We start from the raw sequence: 16342 nt of genomic DNA, 5'->3' as shown, positions 1-16342 counted from the left end.
GAATAATATATTTTATTTCATGAAGAGTATCTACAAAAATTTTCCACAAACACAGCTAATGGTGAATTATTGCACGTTACTAAGAATGAGACAAAGTTGCCTACTACCACCACTTCCATTCAACATTTTACTGGAGGTCCTAGCCAATGTAATAAGAAACAAAAGGCATAAAGATGGCAAGGAAAGCCGGGCGCGGTGACTCAACGCCTATAATCCCAGCACTTTGGGAGGCCGAGGCGGGCAGATCATGAGGTCAGGAGATTGAAACCATCCTGGCCAACACGGTGAAACCCCGTCTCTACTAAAAATACAAACAATTAGCCGGGCATCGTGGCGGGTGCCTGTAGTCTCAGCTACTCGGGAGACTGAGGCAGGAGAATGGCATGAATCCGGGAGGCAGAGCTTGCAGTGAGTGGACATGGCACCACTGCACTCCAGCCTGGGCGACAGAGCAAGACCCCATCTCAAAAAAAAAAAAGCAGGCAAGGAAAAAATAAAATTATCAGGTCACAGATGACATGATTATATACAAAGAAGACCCAAAACAAATCTACATACAAACTGTAAGAATAAATTAATTTAGCAAGGTTGCTGAACACAAAGTCAATATATAAAAATTATAGTTTAATATATCAGCAAATGAATTGAAAATGAAATTAAAAGAAGATCCTATCTTCACAGTGTGTAAGAATGGTGTGAAGAGCAAAAATTTAGTGGTGTATTTAGTACTGCCCAGGGGAAAAGGAACGATTAGTGGCCATATAGTTCAATTAGCTGACTGCCAAAGCTTGTTCAAAACTGACCCCTTCTGCTCTGAATACACGCTCATACTCACCAAGAATCTTGGTAGAGTCCTGGGACAATTCCTTACTAGGAAATGAGGAGCTTCACATCTTAAAAGGATGGATGAGATTATCTGAGCTGAAGCCAGCCAGTCCTTGTGGGCCTGACTGCTCATGGTGAGCCTGAATTGGACTCGGTTCACTCCTTTTTTAGGGCCTGATGGCTAGCTTTTGGGAGCAGCTTTAAACAGGACTGACAAGCACTCACTTGTGCCTGCTGCTATAGTAGCAACTCAAACACCTGAGGACAGAAGAGCAGCTCTTCCCCTCAGCAGATAAGGAAGGAACCACAAATCGTGAGAACAACTTCAGTCAGCTGCCTTTTTTTCTTCATCTTTTAAGTTCAGGGGTACATGTGCAGGATGTGCAGGTTTGTTACATAGGTAAACATGTACCATGGTGATTTGCTGCACAGATCATCCCATCACCTAGATATTAAGCCCAGCATCTATCAGCTGTTCTTCCTGATGCTCTCCCTCCCGCAACACCCCTACTCCGAAAGGCCCCAGTGTCTGTTGTTTCCTCACCCCCTTTGGTCCGTGTTCTCATCATTCAGCAACCACTTGTAAGTGAGAACATGCGGTATTTGGTCTTCTGTTCCTGTGCTGGTTTGCTGAGGATAACGGCTTCCAATGCCATCCATGTCCCTGCAAAGGACATGCTCTCATTCCTTTTTATCAGCTGCCTTTTCCACCCCACTTTCCTGGCAGAATAAGAAATCGTAACCCCCAGTTTTCCCTCCTCTTTCCCCCTTTTTCCCCACTTGGTCCAGGCAGATAAGAACAAATCTTGTTTGTTTTCTGCCCATGCTATGACTGTCTATTCTCTGTGTGAATGCTTGTTTCGAGGAAAAAGAACCAAACTGTACTTCTAAACCCTAGAACTAGACAGCTGTTATCAGACCCTATACATGAAGCTACATTCTAATTGAGTTTAGCATCCCAGTTAACTTGATATGGTAGTAAATGGATACCCTGAGATATTATCAGCATTCTGATCCCTGGAAAAGGGTATCAATCACTGAAAATTAATAAATTTGCTTACTAGTTAATTAAGCTACAATGAGTTTAATTACTCTGGGTGCACTAACCAAATTTAGTATCTGGACATGCAAAGCTGAGAACTGGATGCTAGAATGATGTAGCCTACCAAGACACTGTGCTGTGTGTGAAGTTCCATGAGGGCAACCAACATGCCTTCCACACTAACACTTCTATCTTTTCTCCCTGTAACTAAAGCAGTGGTTTGGAAGCCACTTTATATCGAAGTGTAATTCATTATAATTTGAGGGACTATAGTCTGGAAGTGTTCAGTTACCAAATGAGAGGGCCAATTTAAAAAATAATCTTAAAAAGCACCCAAATACTGATGTCAATTTAAAACACTTTTCCAACACCAGAGCTCACAAAAAATAACCATCAAGGTATTCAATAACTCAACAAATATTTATTGGGCACCTACTACACAACCAAGCATTCTGCTCCTGATAAACCACATAATCAACAACAGAGAATCACTGCAATGAAAATACAATGTTTCACTAAATTACTCTGCTTACATACTCCAAACATTCATTGCAGGAAGCACATAATTTTAACATACCTTCATTGACATCTTTGTCTTGGGATTTGGTAGAGTTAATTCCTGATGACGATGGAACTTCAGAGTCATCGGGATTTTCTTCAGCTGATAACTTTCCTTTTTCCTGAAGACTCTGTGATTGGAAATTAATTAATGATTCCAAAAAATAATGCAGACTTAGCTCTCCCCAGCCACAGAGTATCTGGTTCTAGTCCTAGCTTTGCCACTCAGGCATTTTGTGACCATGGGTTGGCAGTTTATAGAATAGGGCATTTGCCTCATTTTCTAGTCCTACAAAACTTGAGCTGTGAACACATACACAGTAGGTGGAATCTAAGTTTGACTACTGTCAAAGCATTTCAAAGTACTTAGATCTTACCCTTCAATCTGTCATTTGTAAAACTAAAATTAAAAAATCTTAATAATTTCATTAATGAACACATTGTATCCTAATATTTTAAATAAAAGGATGACTTGGTGGCTCACACCTGTAATCCAACTACTTTGGGAGGCCAAGACAGGCGGAACCCTTGAGCTCAGGAATTTGAGACCCGCCTGAGCAACGTGGAGAAACCCCGTCTCTACAAAAAATATAAAAATTAGCAGAGTGTGATGGCTCACACCTGTGGTCCCAGCTACTTGGTGGCTGAGGTAGGAGGACTGCTTAAATCCAGGAGGCGGAAGTTGCAGTGAGCCGAGATCGCATCAGTGCACTCCAGCCTGGGTGACACAGCGAAACTCTGAAAATAAAATAAAATAAAATAAAATAAATGAAAAGATGAGTCCACACTAGTCGCATGAATTATTAAAGAATCTGCCGGCCAGGCACAGTAATCCCAGCACTTTGGGAAGCCGAGGAGGGTGGAACACGTGGTCAGGAGTTTGAGACCATCCTGGCCAACATGGTGAAACCCCGTCTCTACCAAAAATATAAAAATTAGCCAGGCGTGGTGGCAGGCGCCTGTAGTCCTAGCTACTCGGGAGGCTGAGGCAGGCGAATGGCTTGAAACCAGAAGGCCGAAGTTGCAGTGAGCCGAGATCGTGCTACTGCACTCCAGCCTGGGCAACAAGAGCGAAACTCTGTCTGAAAAAAAAAAAAAGAATCTGCCAGCGAACTTAAAAAGGTTTCATTACTTTTATTTTCTCTTGGACTTGAAGTAAGCAAGAAGATACAAAAAGTTCAGATATTTCTAAGTATGGGGGGAAAAGGTATGGGTAAAGATTATCTTCTTATCGGACAATACTTTTTCATGAACTATTACTTCACACCAGTGGGAGACTCCTCAAAAACAGGAGCTCAATCGTTCCAGTTCAGAAAAGGAGACACTGGGGCCTAAAGAAGAAAGGTGAGCTACCCACCCACCGTCACAAAACGACTTAGTGGCAAAGCTAGGACTAGAACCTGAGACTGTAACTCCAAACTCTTCTCCCCACCTTTCATTTAACTTACCAGCGTTAAGCTACCCTGAAATAAAAACGTAGTATTAGGGGGAAAAAGAAGAGGTTACCACCAAGACGAAAGGTTTTCGGTGAGCGAAAACGTTTTAAGGATTTTAGCACAGGGATGAGGGGTGAAAACCGGAGTTTCGGTAAGATAAGGAAGCAGCTGCTGAAAGTTCCCAGCCCGTCCCCATCACGGTGAAAGCGGTCGTCTGGGTCCCCGACACCTAAGTGTATTAGGGCAACGAGAGTGAAGGGCACCGAGGCCTAGCATCGCCTCACTTTCTTCTCGCGGGTTTTTCTCTCTTCTCTCCGCTGTTCGAACTCCTCGAAGGAGATTTTCCCTTCCAAGTAGTCGATGAGTTCCGGACTGAACCCTGACATGTTTGCAGGGTCTGTCCGTGCAACCGCAGGAACCGGGACAGAGAACCGGAAGAGCAGCGCTTGCCAGACGCTATCTCGCCAGGGCCAGCGAACAAGGAACCGGCGTCCTTCCGCGAAACCCGCCGGGTCTGCGCCGCAGCCGCAGCACTCAGGTTCCGCGTGCGCGCCAGGCCGGGACCTATATATAGGAGGCGCGCCCCTTGCAGACTCTGTCGGCCGACGCTCTCAGCCATCGGTCTTGGTTATTAGATAGCTCAAAAAAAAAAAAAAAGCGCTTTAAACATATTCTCTTTAAGCTGGGTGATTTCCCTCAATTCTTCACGAAGTGTTAGTTTCATTCTCCCAATCCATTTTTTTTTTTAGACGGAGTCTCGCTCTGTCGCCCAGGCTGGAGTGCAGTGGCGCGATCTCGGCTCACTGCAACCTCCGTCTCCCGGGTTCAAGCGATTTTCCTGCCTCAGCCTCACGAGAAGCTGAGACTATAGGCGCCCGCCACCACGCCTGGATAATTTTTTGTATTTTTAGTAGAGACGGGGTTTCACCGTGTTAGCCAGGATGGTCTCGATCTCCTGACCTCGTGATCCGCCCGCCTCGGCCTCCCAAAGTGCTGGGATTACAGGCGTGAGCCACCGCGCCTGGCCTCTCCCAATCCATTTTCTTTCCTGAAGGTTCTTTAAATTAGCTTGGTCACTGCTGTGTGATATTTTTTTCTTAATTGAACCATTTACTCTGCCACGTGCATGTTTCACTCTCCAGTTTTCCCCTGCCACAGAAAGCTAAAATCCTTCCCCAATGTATGCTTTAAATTTCACTCCCGCCATTTCTCCCTCACCTGCGCCCTGCTCCCACCCGAAATCCTCAAACTCTCCCTTTCCTCAAGCACCTTCTCAGTCTGTAAACACGTTCACCTGGGCTTCCTGTTACACGTCTTCCACCCAAGTTTTCTTCCTTTCCTAACAGCAAACTTTCAGAAAGAACCAAATACTTAGTATGGTTACTACACACTGTTGCCCGTATTAGTGTATAATAAATATATAGGTCATCTACTGTTTTATACATATTACATACATTTCTAAAAATAATCCTTCCTTCTCAGTAGGTGTTATTCCTAATGCTATTGTCTCTAAAAAGTAGTAGAGCCAGGATTTGAACCCTGGTTTCTGACTCCAGGTCCCATGCTTGGAACTATAATATACTGCCTCCTCTGAATGGTATGGTTTTTCAACTTCTACACACTCCTGTGATTTATATTTTCCCTTATATTATAATTATCTATTTGTCCAGTTCTAGAGACACTAGCTGTAAACATCTTGACAACAGCCCTGATGCATCATTGTAAACCCTACTGTATGGCCTAATAATTTGTGCTGAAAACACATTTGTGAATTGTATTGGATGGAACTGAAAGTGCCTTTGGAACCTGGGGCAAGGGAGCTGGAGTAGGGAAATGAAGCTCAATATGAAGCTAACGTTAAAGACAAGTTACGGGGAGAGTATCACCTAGCCATCTTTATGACAATCCTGGCGAGGATAAACAGCAGAAGGATGGGAGAATGAGAGGCCAGGACCTGCAAGGATAGGACTGCCAGGTGAGAAAAAAAAATATCTCGCAGCTGGAAGTAATTCCCTTTCTCATGAGGAAGGATCCTCAGAGTCCTACCTGGGTATAAAATATGGAAGGTGAGCAGGGTGGAGTATGTTAAAGCAATCCACTTAAACCACTTACAGGGAAATTCTCCCCTAAATTTTTCCAGACAGTGGAGGAACTGTGTCTAAGAGGAATTTAGGAATCTTGAGTCCTAACTCTCCTAGGGGAAAAGAAGAGAAATCAAGTGAGGAGGGATGGTTACCTATAAGGAGAATACTCTCCTAAGACCCAGATGACTTAGACTATCTTGTCTTATTGTTGGCTATCCGGAATATGGGAATAACAATTCTGGAGATATAGATTCATATTATGAAGAACAGGAAGCAGTGAACAAGGGGTAGGAGGGTGGTTTTTTTGTTTGTTTTGTGTGTGTGGTTTTTTTGACTATGGAACACCTTAATGACATGAAAGTTATTTTAGCAGTCAGACTGTTGCAACATATCTTGAAATTTCAATCTTTCTGTTTTTCTTTCCCCTACTTCCTTGGGAGAGATTTGTCTCCTGATGAGTCAGAGGTATCCACATTACCCTGAGATGAAGTGGAATGGTTATGGCCATAATAAAAATACATTCAGGCTTGTTTTGAAAATCAAAATGGAAAGTCTGAAGGAAGCAGAACATTGAATTTTTACCATGACCATATAATTAAAAGCATACATTCTTTCTTCTTGCCAGGGAAAAGAGCCAGGATGGGCTGGGACCCTATGTGGGAGACTATTTTTCCATGGCTTTATTAATTGTTCTGAAAAAGCTTGTGATACCTTTGTTCTAGGCTAGCTTTTCAAGGCTGTTTTCAAATCAAACAGCCTTGAAAGGTGGAGCTATTGTCTCTTTCTTGGGCAGGGAACACATTTTTTTTCGGAACAGTATAGTAAATGTTTCCCTCTGGGCAAAGTTTGGGCGTGTTTGCTAGCAGTGCCATTAGAAGAGTGGGGATTTCCTAAGTTTGGAGTTCCTCAGCTTTGGCACAAACCCACTTGTGCACAGCATAGCCCTGGACACACATTCACATGGCTCCCTTGATACTTGGGGAGTAAGGAAAACTGATGTAAATGTGAAACTCATGTCACTACCTGCCATGCCATCACTAAGAAAGTCAGTTGTGTCAGACATAAGGTGTCTCATGTATCTGCCAAGTTTGATAAAAGTGTAGAAAGCTAGTGTGTAGCTTGCAAGTAGGATAAAAGCTCACACTCTTAACAGTTCTTGGCCACCCTAGATCTGGGACAGAGGACAAGAGGCCAAGTGCTGGGGAATGAGACACTCACTGAAGAGGAGCAGAGGCTCCTTTCAGTGTTGAGAGATTGCCAGGGACCTATATAGGGAAGTATCAGAGACTCCTCCAGAGCCTAAAACACCTGCAGAACATCATTTGCATTGGAACAAACACTACATACACTTCATCTATGTTCTGGCGGTAGTTCTCGGCCAAGAGCAAAATCATTTCCCTAGTGAATTTTAGAAATGTGTGTAGGGAGGTTTTGGGGTTTTGTTTGTTTGTTTGTTTGTTTGAGACAGAGTCTCGCTCTGTCGCCAGACTGGAGTGTAGTGGCACGATCTCGGCTCACCGCAACCTCCATCTCCCGGGTTCAAGTGATTCTCCTGCCTCAGACTCCCGAGTAGTTGGGACTACAGGCGTGAGCCACCACGCGCAGCTCATTTTTGTATTTTTACAAGAGACAGGGTTTCACGATGTTGGCCAGGCTGGTCTCAAACTCCTGACTTCAGGTAATCTGCCCACCTCAGCCCCCCAAAGTGCTGAGCCACCACGTCTGGCCCCTGGGAGGTTTTGATTGTCAAAATGATAGGGCAGGCTGGGTGCATTGGCTCACGCCTGTAATCCCAGCACTTTGGGAGGCCGAGGCGGGCAGATTACAAGGACAAGGGATGGAGACCATCCTGGCCAACATGGTGAAACCTAGTCTCTACTAAAAATACAAAAATTAGCCGGGCGTGGTGGCGAGCACCTGTAGTCCCAGCTACTCAGGAGGCTGAGGCAGGAGAATCACTTGAACCCGGGAGGTGGAGGTTGCGGTGAGCCAAGATCGCACCACTACACTCCAGCCTGGGTGACAGAGCGAGACTCTGTCTCAAAAAAAAAAACATTTCCAGCTGAAGGATGAATGCCCCTGCCCCGAAACTTTGCAGGCTCATAGCTGAATGTCCTATGTGGATGCCCTTCCTTTTCAAAGCCACTCCACAGCACTCCAGCCTGGCGACAGAGCAAGACTCCATCTCAAAAAAAAAAAAAAAAAAATTGGGCAGAGATGGGGGATCTACTAACATAGAGTATCTAGGGACCAGGTGTACTAAATGATCACACACAGTGATAATTTGGCTTCCCCCAACTGCCAATAGCACTACTATTAAGGAACTCTAGTCAGTGTGAGGTATGGGCTTCCATTCATAAAAATTTTTCCAGCTGGGCTGGGCGCAGTGGCTCAGGCCTGTAATCCCAGCACTTTGGGAGGCCGAGGCGGGCGGATCATGAGGTCAGGAGTTCGAGACCAGCCTGACCAACATGGTGAAACCCGCCTCCGCCCCAACTAAAAATACAAAAATTAGCCAGGCGTGGTGGCAGAAGCCTGTAATCTCAGCTACTAGGGAGGCTGAGGCACGAGAATCACTTGAACCCAGGAGGCAGAGGTTGCAGTGAGCCGAGATCGTGCCAGTACACTCCAGCCTGGGCGACAGAGTGAGACTCCATCTCAAAAAAAAAGAAAAAGAAAAAAATTCCAGCTGAAGGATGAATGCCCGTGCCCTGAAACTTTGCGAGCTCATAGCTAAATGTCCCATGTGGATGCCCTTCCTTTTCAATGCCCTGAAACTGGTAAGTATTCCCTTTGTGGAGGTCTTAACACCCAGAGCAGGGACAGTATTAAGAAAGGGAAAACCAACCACTAGTACTTGGAACTCGACAGAGGTGAAAAACTCCCTACCACTCTACCATTTATATGAATAAGCTATACTTTTATAAGGAATAGCTCATCAAGAATTACTTAACATTTTTTAAATGGCAAGGAAAAAAGTTTTGACATTAACTAAAAGCAGCTTCCATTACTGTGTGAAGACTGGATGAATAGCACATGTTTATTTCAATTCAACAAGTATCTATTGAACAATTGCTCCATGCTAGGCATCGTACTAGGTGCTGGGGAAATATAAGTGAATTAGATATGGTCTCTGCTCACAAAGACCTCATGACTCTTCAGGGGAAACAGACTCATATACGACTAATTACAATAGAAGATCTTAAACCAGACACAAAATCTGTTCTTGCACAAATATTTTATTCTTCATATACAATATCAATAATCCACCAAAAAAAAAAAGCCACAGTCAACTATTTTGAAATGCACAGACTAATGTTAGGACAATGTTGCATTTTAGTGCAACATTCCTTTTGCAGGAATCATAGAGAAGATGATGCAGCTATCTATAAGGATACAGGAAAAGCAGCTATTCCAAATGTGAATATGGGAATCAGAATAACTCAGCATGAGCTAGAGTAAGGAGGGCAGGGGCTGGTTGGAAAGAGAGGAAATCACCTGTTTCTACTTTTCCTTCCTGAGGAGGTTGTGTATGAGAGCAAGGGCTGGGGCATTGCTAGAATATTTGATGTGGCACAATGTCCACCTCTGAATATTCTGGCAAAGAGCATCTTCAGAGGCATTGACAACTTCTAGAATCCCATGTTTGCTGTGGTTGTTTGCTTCCATTTTAACTTAATTGTGGCTGTTTATCACTTGCCCTCATTTCTTATGAAACTAAAACTGTGAGGTCTTTTAGTAGTGTATGCTGAACATGGGAATGCATCTTCTTTTTAGGAAAGGAAGACAAATTTTAAACCCAACCCCCTATCACATATAAAGAATTTTACTATACTAAAAGTGAGCATGTCCCTTTAAAAAAAAATTGGTTGATAAAAGATAATAAAAGACAAGTTTTAAAAACAAGCTTAAAGAAACATCTAATTTAGATTATAATCTTTTTTCAGTTTGTGATGTTTTTGTAACTCCTACAAATACATGCACTGCTCTACATCAATATTTATGGTTGTACAGGAAAAACACTCCATAAATATGCATAGAAATCATAGTTCCAGCGATTTGTATGTAAATATGGAAATGTGGAATAAAATCATTACAAACTGAAAAATAAAAGTGAGGGGGAAAGAAACTCCACGAAAGTTTAGCTATGACAGTGGTTGAATTTTTCTAATGAGAGGCTTCATCTGTAGTTTTACAATAGCCAGACACCTGAAAGAACAAGACAATGTTACAATTAAATAGAAACTGAAGACTACACAGTCAAACCAACGACCCCCAGATCAACATATTTGAATGAAAACTCTTTTCTTCTTCATTTTCTCACCAGAGATGTAAGGAACATAGAGCTCATAATTATGAAATATACTCCAAATAAGAAGCTTTGTGTTTTGTTCTGTTTTTTTCATAAAGGTGAATAATTCCTGTTCTTTTAGGATACCACCAACTGAGTGCTTTATCAGTTTCCTGCCCTTAAATATTAACTCATTCCATGCTCACATGAAAGTATTTATTTGATATTTTCTATGATACTTTCTGTAAGGTAGAAACTAGTATCTGCAATTTACAGATGAACAAGCTGAGGCTTACAAGCAATTTATCTGCCTTTTACTAAGAGAGATGGTATGCTATTAATAACTATTCTCTGATACCCTAAGGCCTAAGTGTAAACAATAGTCAAGAGAAAACTTCATTAACATCTTACTGTTTCTTCTATTTTATTTTCTCATTTTAGAACAATATCCAAGGGCATATTCCACATGCTAAGTTATACGTTCTTTTAAGAATAGCAATCATTATTTTTTAATCATCACATTTAAAAGAACTAATAATGAAAACCCTTTCACAAACACCATGAAGCACAAGAAAGACATGCTTCCTCAGAATTCCAAAATTACACTTGTGAGAGAACGGGAAAAGATTTTAATTATGATTCCATTCCCTTTATCATTCAGCTAAACAAAAAGCTAATGGATTGAAATCATAATGTATTTGCTTGGAATTCACCATACTTGTTCTTTTTTTTTTTTTTTTTTTTTTTGAGACGGAGTCTTGCTCTGTTGCCCAGGCTGGAGTGCAGTGGCACCATGTCCACTCACTGCAAGCTCCGCCTCCCGGGTTCACGCCATTCTCCTGCCTCAGCTTCCTGAGCAGCTGGGACTAAAGGCACCCCCCACTACGCCCGGCTAATTTTTTGTGTTTTTAGTACAGACGAGGTTTCATTATGTTAGCCAGGATGGTCTCGATTTCCTAACCCCGTGATCCTTCCGCCTTGGCCCCCCAAAGTGCTGGGATTAGAGGCGTGAGCCACCGCGCCTGGCCAATCATACTTGTTCTTTTTAAATGGTCGGTGTTGGTTTGATAGGAATGCTAAAGTAATAAGAGTAACGAAATTCGCTGGGCGTGCTGGCTCATGCCTGTAATTACAGCACTTTGGGAGGCTGAGGTGGGTGGATCACGAGGTCAGGAGTTCGAGACCAGCCTGGCCAACATGGTGAAACCCCGTCTCTACTAAAAAAATTTAAAAATTTATCTGGGCATGGTGGCGGGCACCTGTAATCCCAGCTACTCAGGAGGCTGAGGCAGAAGAATCCTTTGAACCTGGGAGGCGGAGGTTGCAGTGAGCCAAGATCGCACCATTGCACCCCAGCCTGGGTGACGGGGTGAGGCTCCACCTCAACAACAACAAAAAAAGTAATGAAATTCAAATCTTAATAAATTTTTAAGTTTTTTCTATGAGAAAAATGCCATCCTTACTAATAGTCAACCTTTTCTTTCTATAGGTGAGGAAGTTCAAGTTCAAATATATGCATAATACTTTGTCCCCCAAAGAAATATTCTTTTAATTTTTAACTCCCATCTAATTCAACAACTCAATTTGACATATGTCTTTATGTAGATTTTCCACATAACTTAGCTATATCACTTGGTCTGGAAAAAGATACAGGTAAGAGTGTGGCCATGTTATTAATTTAATAATCCTATTAAGAGAGATAATTCTATTATTTTAATATGTCTCTGCCTGGATAACTATGCTTAAAAAATAAAAACTGTCATTTCTTTTTAAAACAAGACTGTAAAATACCTGAGCCAAATTCAAATACTTAACAGTGAGGAGTATAAGCAGAACTGAGCACTTATTCCTATGAGGAAATAAAATTATTTTTTCAAATAAATACTTTCAAAATATCTACTTTATGGCTGACTTGTATGTTTAGACAGATCCTGCAAATAAAGGGCCAACTTTTACCTGAGCTCAGAAGAAATTTTCAGCCTTTGAGATAATTATGAAAGGAGTTTTTCTGCTCTTCATAATCTGCAGATGCAGAAGCAGTAAGTTCTGATTGGAAAGAGAGAGGTCTAGGATTCTCATTCGTGGGGAAAGGATTTGGAAATGTTCCAAGATCAAGACCTCTGCCCTTAAAATATGCCTGAAGGCTTCTGAAAAACTAAAGAGAGAAAGAAAATGGTCAATGCCAGATATAAAGGAAACACCAAAAATAAAGGTAATTTTTTTTTCCCTCTATTTTTCCCCTGAATTGACTTTAAGGCTAATCTAAGAGGCAAGAGGTTGGAAATCAAAATCCAGAAATACAAGTACATGCTTCATATACTTCTCCTCCCCTCCCCTGTACCTTCTTTCTGATATCTCAACCCTAACCAAAATAATTCACCATTTTTTGTGAAAATTGAAGGAAGACTATGGAACAGCACCACAGTCAAAAGATTCATTGTGAACTATCTGAGTACTAAGGTCAAAGATGAAAATGAACTCCATAATAAGCAGCTCAGTATCTCCTCTTCCTTAAGATGAGATCTCTGTCACTGCCTTCTTCGATAGTTTCTTTTCAGATTTCCATTAGGAAATGAACACAGAAGATGTGCAAAGTGCTACTTGCTTTGATGCAGGACAGGCAAACTCCAAAACTGGGGCTTAGCCCAGGAGGGTTCTTGGCTTTGCCCAGAAAAGAATTGAAGGGCAGGCTGACTGTGGTAACAATCTTTTATTGAAAGGTACTGCTCCTGCCAGAACAAGGCTAACTCACAGGTAGTGCACCCAGAGTTGACAACATACAGGTTCTTAGCAACTGTGTTTTTATCCATTTTTGAATATATGCAAATTAAGGGATGGGTTAATGCAAATAGAAGGGCGTTATTTAGCGCTTTCTAGGAAAGAGGTGGTAACTTTTGGGTCATTGCCATGGAAAGGAGTGGTAGCTTCCAGGTCATTGCCATGATATTTGTAAACTGTCATGGCACTAAGGGGAGTAGCATATCCTAATGAGCAATGAGAGCAGGTCAGGATCACTTTTGTCGCCGTCTGCTGGTTTCACCCAGTGTTTTCATTTTATCCTGTCTGGACCAGATCCGGTTTTGGTCAGCAGCTGTGACCAGAAAACAAATCCTGCTGGTCTTTTATCTCAGTTTATTTTAATCCTATGTTTTTATATTTCACATCATTCACTTTAGAAAAACCATATTTCAAAATAGTCATGTCAACATGTTTATTGTATTTGGCATATTTTTAAAAGAGAATGTTTACTGATTTTTTGAATTATATTTTATAGAATATGTTGAAAATATGCCCAGCAAATTGATACCCATGCAGGGCCAACTTTCAATTTTTGCCGTTGAGCTTGGCAATTGCTAGTTACGTGATAATTTGTTTTATCATCAGTTCAATCTAAGCTATGCATGAGCAATTCCCTGTTACACTCTTGGTTTTGTATATGTATTAGAAGTCAAGGCTACAAAGGCAATGTGTATATAAGATCGGTTACAAATGAAATGCACTCTGTGTGTATAAGATTGTTTCTAAATATAAATTTGTTTCTCTTTACAGAAACAAATGTAAACTGGCCAGAGAAACAATAGGTTGCCAACCACTAGGGTAGTAAAACTCTGGTCCAATCCTGTTGGAGAATCTTCTCAACCCTTAGTAGCCCCCTTTCCACTATGCTCTGGAAAACAGAATGCCGTGTGCATAAATCCAAAGAGGCATTAGTTCCATCCTGAAACCCAGGCCCCAGGTGTGTTCTTACCAGATCTCTGTTTCTGGGGTTGTTGAGTGGCTTCCATTTGTCTTTGTTTCTTAGTGTGGCTCCATTCACATGCCAAAGCAGCACCAGGGCAACACATAGTAGCAGGAGAGATGCTCTGGTCATGGTGGAGTGAAGCTGAGTGAAAGAGGGGATGGGGGAGCTGTCAATGATCTTTGAGAGAGATAGTCAGGGAAGAGAGAGAGAAAGAGAAAACATCTGTAAAGGCAGACAAGGAAGGAGAAATAGCATACTGGTTCATCTAAGTTTTACAGCCATATTTTTTCCAGATTGACTTCTAAATGAGGACCCCAAAATCCAACTGATTAGCTTAAAGTAGCCCATCATGATGAGAATGTTATACAGTGATAAGCAAAACAAGTATGAACATAACATAGAAAGTCTGAGTATGCCTCTTTCATCTTTGAATAAAAAGTGCTTTGTTGTCTCCAAAGAAACCGCAATTCTTAAAATAATAACAAAAAACAAAACCTTAAATTACTTTTAAGCCTTAAGACAGTAGTCTTAAAAAAAAAAGAAAAGAAATTACTTCAGATACCCTGAGCTGAGAAATACACCTTACACACACATCTGAGACAGACAGACACATACCACAACAGTGTGAGTAGAGATTGTCTTCCACTCCAAGGTGTGAAATGGAAACTGAGACACATCATAGAAAAGGCTAATAAAGCTTACCAGGAGTTTGGTTTTGCCTGGTCCTCCTAGGTAATCCTGCCTGTAATTGGCAAGGCGATTCATGGGTACTTATAACCAATGGATTGGGTGCAGGTGGAAGTCACTGACGTGAGCAGGGAAGTTCAAAAATAATGATTTCTTATTCATCCAGAGCACAAAGACTCTTGAGAGTCAGATCCTCAAGCTTTTTCAGGGATAAGCTATTTGCCTTAGAAATGCGGCAGCCGCTCCTTGAACCACTAAATATTTTATGGGGATTTTATAAAACACACAAAGCGCTTCCACCCAGCAAAGTGATTTTCTCCTTTTTTACTTTTAAGGGAAGGGATATACATAGCAGCTAGAAATATGATGATCATTATCCCACCTATTAGAATGTTCTTTGGGAGATACCCCTTTTTCAAGTTAAGAGCATTTTTTGAACAGAAAATTCTTTTGTGAGAGACAAAATTACTTTTTTTGACCTATCTCTTGTACTTTTTCTGAGAATTCCAAGAAGCTTTACAAGTTTTAAATAGTGGCATCGTTTATCATAATATCCCTTCAAAATAGAGCAAGAAGATAACACATGTTTCATGGAAAAAAGAAAAATTACTATACTTACAACATTCCATTGCTGAATAAATGCCATCTGTAGAAAACGGTAGGCCGAGAAATTGGACTTGAGTTGTGATGTTGCTTTGGTTCCAATGATTTAGAACAAAATTTAGGACAAGATATTTGTTCAGAAGGTTGGTGATCTGGACTGGAAACTATAGTCTCAGCCTTGCCATCTTGACCCTGGGCAAGTTATTATGCCCTCTGCCCTTCATTTGTGCATTTCCTCTGTTTATTCAGTCAGCAGACTTTTAGAAAGTGCCTACTGTGTGCCAGGCACTGCAATAGGCTTTGAGGATGAAACGGTAAGAATAATAAATACAGTCCTTGCCCTCATTAAATAGAGTAGTAGGCAAGATAAATATTAATCAAATCATTATACAACCAAATGTGTACATATAAGTGAACAATCGTTTTTATGAAATAGCGAGTGCTATGAAAGTACAGAAAAAGGAAATTTGACTTAGTCTGAGGGCCAGGGAAGGCTTCTGTGAGGAAATGACCTTACATCCAGTCAGTTGAATAGGAGTTGCCTAGGCAACCTGAGGAGGACAGAGGGAGAAGCGTGTCAAACAAGGTGAACAGCTGTGCTAGGAATGGGACACATTAAAGGTACTGAAATTATACCAGGCATACAGGAAGCAAGCAAGGAGCCTGATGCAAGATGGGGCTGGAGAGGCCGTCAGATTATGATCTTTCAGTTACAAGAAAAGAGGGCTGCACAAAGCCAGTTAGGTGGTTACACAGGAAAGGAAAAGATGTTAACTTGGATTAGGATGGTGTTAGCACAGATGCAGAGATTATAGGTAGATCTGAGAGAGATTTATAAGGGATTGTTAATGTACTGGGTACTATGGGGTGGGGGGCTAAGGAGATGGAAGTTTCAAAACCAATTGCTAGGTCTGTGTGTTATGCAGGTGAGTGGGTTACAGTGCCATTCACCAAGATATCAAACCCAGGCATGGAGGAGTGAAGATCATCATTCCATTTGAAATGAAATGTGTTGAGTTAAAGGAGGCTTTGAGATTTCCTCGTGGGGATGGAGAGTATGCAATACTCTGGAGT

General features: G+C 41.6%; 2 protein-coding genes across 2 annotated transcripts in view; both read right to left on the bottom strand.

Annotated features, from left to right (window-relative positions):
• GTF3C3 (general transcription factor IIIC subunit 3) overlaps positions 1–4427 on the bottom strand; it is a 34821-nt gene extending 30394 nt beyond the window's left edge. The window contains exons 1-2 of the mRNA XM_033230781.1: positions 4146–4427; positions 2445–2556 (exon numbers count right to left, since the gene is read on the bottom strand). Of these exons, the coding sequence (XP_033086672.1) occupies positions 2445–2556; positions 4146–4247 (214 nt within the window). The 5' untranslated portion in view covers positions 4248–4427. The remainder of the gene's footprint in view (positions 1–2444; positions 2557–4145) is intronic.
• A 4744-nt stretch (positions 4428–9171) lies between these two features.
• On the bottom strand, positions 9172–15972 carry CUNH2orf66 (chromosome unknown C2orf66 homolog). The gene is made up of 3 exons (XM_033232110.1): positions 13985–15972; positions 12193–12391; positions 9172–10154 (listed from the first exon to the last, which is right to left on the bottom strand). The coding sequence occupies exons 1-2, from the start codon at positions 14105–14107 to the stop codon at positions 12212–12214; spliced, it is 303 nt and encodes a 100-aa protein (XP_033088001.1). The 5' UTR covers positions 14108–15972; the 3' UTR covers positions 9172–10154; positions 12193–12211.
• Positions 15973–16342: the final 370 nt, after the last annotated feature.

This window comes from Trachypithecus francoisi, unplaced genomic scaffold (assembly GCF_009764315.1).
Source record: "Trachypithecus francoisi isolate TF-2019V2 unplaced genomic scaffold, Tfra_2.0 Lachesis_group13, whole genome shotgun sequence".
NCBI lineage: Eukaryota > Metazoa > Chordata > Mammalia > Primates > Cercopithecidae > Trachypithecus > Trachypithecus francoisi.
Note: the sequence above shows the minus strand (reverse complement) of the source record. Positions and strands in the feature narration are given on the sequence as shown.

Bases quoted from the DNA above. Each gene is read 5' to 3' on its own strand.
- CUNH2orf66 (XM_033232110.1), bottom strand. From the start codon at position 14,107: ATGACCAGAGCATCTCTCCTGCTACTATGTGTTGCCCTGGTGCTGCTT. The intron at 12,392-13,984 runs GTAAGAACACAC...TTCTCTCTTTAG, and splicing joins ACCCCAGAAACAGAGATCTG to TTTTTCAGAAGCCTTCAGGC.